The 6,531-nt window shown below is 44.1% G+C and overlaps 1 protein-coding gene across 1 annotated transcript; it reads left to right on the top strand.

The window, feature by feature from the left end:
• Positions 1-255: 255 nt before the first annotated feature.
• On the top strand, positions 256-2,440 carry LOC104517268 (the record flags this gene model as incomplete). The annotated part of the gene is given in 3 exon segments (XM_010161867.1): positions 256-332; positions 334-369; positions 2,248-2,440. Coding segments are annotated over 3 exon segments (306 nt in total), but the record flags the coding sequence as incomplete, so codon positions are not given.
• Positions 2,441-6,531: the final 4,091 nt, after the last annotated feature.

Below are 6,531 nucleotides of genomic sequence, written 5' to 3'. Positions count from 1 at the left end.
TGCAGGAACGTGGTTCAGGGTCAAACTCACTGCGTTGCAAAGGGTTTTCTCGCATTGTGTCACCATTACAATGGTGAAGCAAAAGGGTTCTCTCGTGACTAGCACAGAGTTCTACCTGATCACTGCCTGTCACACTCTGTGTAGAGGAGGGGACGGCAACTGTGAACACACTGCTAAGTATCCATGATACACCACTGCTGCTTGCTCTGGCCTTGTTAAAACAAAAGCATTTCTTTATCCCTTCCGTACACAAAGTTGGAGGAAGACCGGCTTTCCGTCATCAAAAGAGACAACCGTTTGCTGCTGGAGAAGTTGTCCTGCATCGTGAGAACGACAAATCGACAACAAAAATGACCATAAGGCCAAAAGGCAACATCAGTAGCCCTATTTCTATGCAGTTATCAAGTTACCTTCCCAGTGACAAACATAGCTAAGGATAAACTGCTCTGTGAGGACACGTGTTTTAAAAGGAAGCCTAAGGTATAATCAACCCTTCCGAAAGCCATTTGCTTGCCCTGTCACATGAAATCCAATGCCGGGTCATTTTTGTCCTGCCCTCTGTTGAAGACATGATGGCTTTAAATTAGTTTTTTAGTTTAATAACTAAAGGAATAATAAAAAAAACCACCCACCCCAAAAACATTGCCCTACTTTGAGGAAATAAATGAAGCAAACCTATTATGTCTCAGCAAAGCTGTTGTTCCTGCTAAATGAGTCATTGCTGCTGACTTTGCCAGTTGTTCCTACAGACACCACCGGAAAGACTGAGATCCAAAGCTTAGAGATTAAATAAAAACAGAGCAAAAAATAGAACTAAAATTAAAGAGAAAAGTGGAGCAGGAAGCAGGTAGAAGTGAAAATATAATTTGCTGCCCAAAGAAGACCCAGCAAAATTGCCTTGAGGATTTATCACTAGAGAGAACCACCTGATACACTTTTGATTCAGGATCAAATCCCACACCCCAAATAGGGCATAGCAAACCCATCACCATCAGAGATGGGTTTTTGACGTGAAGGGAATGGTTTGTATAACTCAGGTGGCAGTTGTGACCTCCTGTGATTCATTTACAGACAGACTACTTCATGGCAGACAGACTGTCATCAGGCCCTAAAGTGCCTCCAGACAGCAAAGTGCAGCTCAGGTGCAAGTGACCTAGGTAGAACTCACTACATGTCACCGGCACAGATATCCTGGCATTTGCACAGTTCATTGGGAAGATAGAAATTAACTGAAACAAGAGTCGGTCATGTCTGCATCATGCAAATCCACATCACAGCACTTACGGCTTGTCACCAGTGAATAATACCCAGATCAGTGCAGGCATCAACAAGCATCAGTTAACTCTGCTGCGGAAGGTGTGATTCCACAAGATATGGAAGGAGCAGAGCATCCTCTCCCTTTTCACTCCCTCTCTCCCTTCCTGATTCAAGTGACAAACTCTTGTTGTTTTCTTTGGATCAGCTCTGGTTTTCATCAAACCTCTTTATTAGCTAATTAAACTTGAGACAGCAGCAGAAAACTAACCCAACAAAACCAAACAAACCTGGATAGTTTTTCTGCCACTTTCTGCAAAGTGATGAATTCCAGAGCTGGTTCAAGAGGTGGAGAAGACCACACAGCTGGGAGCAGTGGGAGGATGAGCAGGGGAAGGAAAAGAGCAAGTCCTTCCCTCTTTTTGGTGGCAGGGGGCTGCTACGAGATCAGCTCAGCTGCCTGGGAAATCGCAGTCTAAGAAATGACAGAAAGTCTTCAAAGCATTTGAGGCAGTATGCTTACCTCTGTTATCTTCATGCTTCCCCACTGGGCACATCAAGTTTGTACACACAATCAGCATATAAACCAAAGTGGTGGAAATTGATCATTAAGCATCTCATACACTGGCCACGCCCTCACCTACAGTACCACACCACAGCAATCCCAAAATGGAAGGGTTGGCGTTAATCCAAGATAAAACTAACATTTTTTTCTCTCATAAAAATGTACTGAACCTCCACATAGGCAGGGCTGTGTTTGGAAGGTACTGAACAAAGACTTTTGTTCTCTTAAGAAAGACAAAAGGAATGGGTTACAAGGGCGGGTTAATGCAGATCAGGGAGGAGCCAGTCCCTGTAGGAAAGGTATAAAAGCTCAGGAAAATTTTCTCCTGACACAAGGTTGACAGGTATTTCCCATTCTGGGTTCCCAGGTGTGGAAACACAAACGAGTGTGAAGAAGTTTGATTCTGCTTATATGGTTTTCCCCTCCAGTTTAAATGGAGAAAAACGAAAGCAGGAGCTGCGGAGAGTGAAGCAGGAGAACCGTGCCATTCTGGATAGAATTACAAAGTCCCAGCCTCAGTATCGAGTTCAGCGATGGCATGAGGATTGGCAACGAGCTGAAAAATACATGGCCAACATTGCGAGATATCCTTGTGGGCGGTGTAAATCACAGAGCCCTAAGGTAGCCCTGAGCTTCTGTTCTTTCCTTCCCGGTTATTTCTGGATCGGAACTGCCCATAGAGCGCCTCTCGCTGCGCTTCTGCGCTGGGGATTAAGCGCACGTGGCTGCCAGCTGCACAATTAACAGCCTTTCATTTATATAGCTGCTCTTATCAAATGAATCCCCACGCGCGCTTCAGACGTTATTAGGTGATTGGTTAAGTGCAGTAGTTTCTACAGTCAGCACATCCACCACGGAGAGATGGTGCTCTCAGAAATAAGTCTGAAAATAGTTATTAAAAAAAAGAAGCGCTGGTTTACCAGTTCCCGGAGAGAAACAGCCAAATGCTGCAGCAACACTTCAGGTGATCAAGTGGCCATCAAGGGCTCCAAAACCTACACGGGCCTTTCTGTGCAAAGTAACCAGCTTCTTACTTTCACTAGTAACAGAAGTGAAGGAAACAACAAAACAGCTGTATGAGGGATTAGCAAGCTTTCCCAGAGAGAGAAAATAGACTGTCTTTAAACTTTCCACGTCCAAACTCCCTCGCTTTGCCTCCACTAACTCACCAACTCCCAGCTTCCCAGAGGGAAGCTGCAGTACAGCCCACCAGGCAGGGGGTTGGCAGCAGCTCTGCCTTTACCCATCCTATCACCTTGGACTGCTGGGCCTCCATGGTCATGTGTCTTGATTTGGGAGGTACGTCCTCTGTCGTGCGGGTCTGATTCAATACATATGGGTGTTGCTCAGCCCCTGTGTTACTACCCTACCCATCACCCCTAGCCCGAGGCCACCGAAGTAAATCTTTCTGGCCTGTAGTTTCTGAACACACGTAGAAAGGTTTTCAAAGGTTCATCCAAACCCCTCCGAGTCTCTGGAGGACAGTAAGCAGTGTTTCTTTTATCCCAGGACTATCCTTTTGCCAAATCTCTGGTCCCAGTTCTAATTCCAGAGGACTTGCTCAAGCGAGGCAAAGCAGTCAAAAGGGAAAGCAGTAAAAATTGTGGCATTGTACACAGGAAACAGAACCTCTCACCAGCTTCTGTCCAGAGACCATTCCTCAATACAACTGTATCATTTTCAATAAAGATTTCCAAAACTATGCAGTCTGAGGCAGAAAGCAAATATGGAAAGCTTCAACTTGAACAGGTAAGACTTGACAAAGAAATAAGCAAGGGAGGCTTCTACAATGGCAAATACTAGGCAGCTTTAATTACCCTGGAAGTATCATTACCAACTAAAGAATTACAGTGAAAATAGTAGGGTTGTAAAGCCAGGTGCTCCATAATCAGAAAATATGAAAATTATGGCTGTAAGATATTTTTCTGGTATTTATATGTTTGCCAACTTTTGATTTTGGCAGATTTGTAGAAATGCACAAACAAATTCTTATGGAGAACTAAACACATCCTCCCTCCCACCTTTCACACATCCACTGTTAAGTCTGTGCTCTGTAATTAGTAGGTACTGGGACACCTCTAAGAAGTTGTCACTAGAAAACACTTTTTTCCAGTCTCCAGAATCAAGGCAGTGACAGGTTCTTTATGTTACATACATTTATACTGATTTCTCTCTTTTCTGGCAGGAAGAGCAATTTAAAAAGATAACACCTAAACAAGACAGAAAAAGAGAAAAGCAGCTGAAAGAAGAAGGTGTGAACAGTAAGATGAAGGAAGGAGGAAGAGAACGTGTCCACCATGGAAAGGGAAAGAACAACTAGAACAAGACAGTTCCAGGGTTACTCCAGTAGTCTTCTGTGACAGTAATTTAGGAAGTACCTAGGGGCTCTTACTCCCTCTTGGATAACGACGGCATCTGGAAATTTTACTGTCCTCAGCCTTCTGCTTTGCCCTTATTCTGGAAGTGCTGCCTTCTCTGGCATAGTGGACCAGCAGAGCTGGGGGCGGTGTGAGCCCATGTTGTGATGGCGACCTTGTACTTTGATTTCTGTAGTTTAATCTACAGTATCGCTGCAAAAATTATTGGCAGAAATCCGGTTTGAGCTGGGGTGCCTGGGAAAAGCAGGTGGAAGGACTCATATAGTTTAGGGTACTAGGAGTTTAAGTATTCTGTAAGAATATTGATATTAAACACGTTGCATCTTCATCACAGTGAAAAAAGCATAAAGCAGAGCAGCATAAAAGTCACCTCCCTTATAATTACCAAAAAAAAATCCTTAGAATTTATAAAAGCTAGCGAAGAAGGAGCCTAACCAGGAAAAGGATTATAACAGAGCAACTGTAGCATAGCTAATGGATCTGACTCAGATTAGGGTTTTTTCCCCACATGACAATTTTTCATGTCAGTATCCAAAGCCTTCCCAGTGAGGCCCCAGTTGGCCACCAGTACACACTTCAGAGTGAGGGTTTGGGAAAGTCTTCAGCGGCTCTCTGAAGCCTCTGAGTCTCTTGCCACGAGGGAGAGTGCTTGGTGGACCGGTGCCCTCCCAGCACAGTGACAGAGACCACCTCCTTCTTTCCTCATTATTTTATGCAGTTTTTGTGTCAGTCACAGTAATTGCACTCACAGAGCGAAAATACTAAAAATACATGAAATATGCTCCTAGCTTCAATTTTAATGGGATTTAGCAGCTTGAAATGAGGAGAAACAGCACCATGTGACCCATCAGCTCTCTGCATGTTACAGTCTACTGCTCTTTCAGACCATCATTGATCTACAGTTCAGGGGACTGACACTTCTGTTCTGAGATGTATATTCTGTATTACTTATTTTTTAATTACGTGTCTTCAAAAGAAAATGTATATTAAAATCACAAACTGATCTTAGCATAGCCAAGTAGGGGAGCAGCAGAAGAGGTGTCAATTGAAACCAAGCAGGAAGGAAGGAATATCAGCTCTTGCTTTATCTGAAGTAGAATTTAATCTGCTGGCAATTTGGAGGCTGCCAATTTTCCAAGCAGACAATCCAGCAATAACTATTTACTTGCTGGCATTTGGAAATGCTTTCTAAGACATTTTCTCCTTTCTCATTTGCAATATGGTTCAGTGAGTAATGTTTGAAATGCTAATGATGGAAACTTGCTTTTTGAAGCACAGAAACTCTAAAACACAAGACTATGTCTTCACAGCCCTGAACTGAGAGTAGATGTAACAGCTGACATAACCACCAACTCTCCAATACTTCATAGAACCACAGCATGGTTCAGGTTGGAAGAGACCTTAAAGACCATCTAGTTCCAACCCCCCTGCCATGGGCAGGGACACCTTCCGCTAGACCAGGTTGCTCAAAGCCTCATCCAGCCTGGCCTTGAACACTTCCAGGGATGGGGCATCCACAGCTTCTTCACTTCTGTGGCTCTGACGTACAACTGTGGACTCCTGACTTCAGAAAATGCACAGCTTCCCATGGCAGGAGCCCCAGTCCCACCAGGCTAGAGAGAAAAGCTTCACCATACCAAAATGACCAGGTCAAGAAGAAAAAAGGATTCTTGTCTGCCCACAGCAATAGCAGATCTGCCCCGATGTGCTGTCCTGGAGTGCACTGAGATGCCCAGACCCAGCCTAGAGCAGAGACCCCATGCAGCAGTCAGCCGCAGAGGTCCACGGCTCTCAAGCCAACAGCCCTGACAGGAGAGTACCAGGACAGGCAGATTCAGCCTTTGTTGTGCACCTCTGTTACAGCAATCACATAGCTCATTCCTAAAAGAAGGGTTATGCATCCTTTAAACAAAACCCAAAAAGACAGTAATTTAATGAACCAAAAGTTCCCTCACTATCAGAAGGGAGATGCCAGCTTGGCTTTAATAGCAATTCTGGTTTTTAATGAAAATATCCTGTGCCTTCATGGCTGAGGTCAAACAGACCTGAAGCCCCCAGCCTAACGTGGCTCCCGCTTGGATCATCAGGGCACTCTGTAAGGGGTCAGCTACCCTTAACGAGTTATATCACTGAACCAAAAAAAATTCTTGTTCCCTTTTCTTCTTTAAAAGCTTCAGATTGGGATGATAATAACCTAAAACGTTTGACCAAATGCCACTTACCTTATAATTAAACAGCAGTGTTACTCTTCAAATCCCTGGCTCCAAAGTTATAAGGCTTTGCTACTGAAGCACTGGTACGATTACAAGCCAAATACTTGAAACAAAAGAGAAC

This window comes from Eurypyga helias, unplaced genomic scaffold (genome assembly GCF_000690775.1).
Source record: "Eurypyga helias isolate BGI_N326 unplaced genomic scaffold, ASM69077v1 scaffold6162, whole genome shotgun sequence".
NCBI classification, from domain to species: domain Eukaryota; kingdom Metazoa; phylum Chordata; class Aves; order Eurypygiformes; family Eurypygidae; genus Eurypyga; species Eurypyga helias.
The sequence above is the reverse complement of the archived record's forward strand: the minus strand, read 5'-3'. Positions and strand labels throughout refer to the sequence as shown.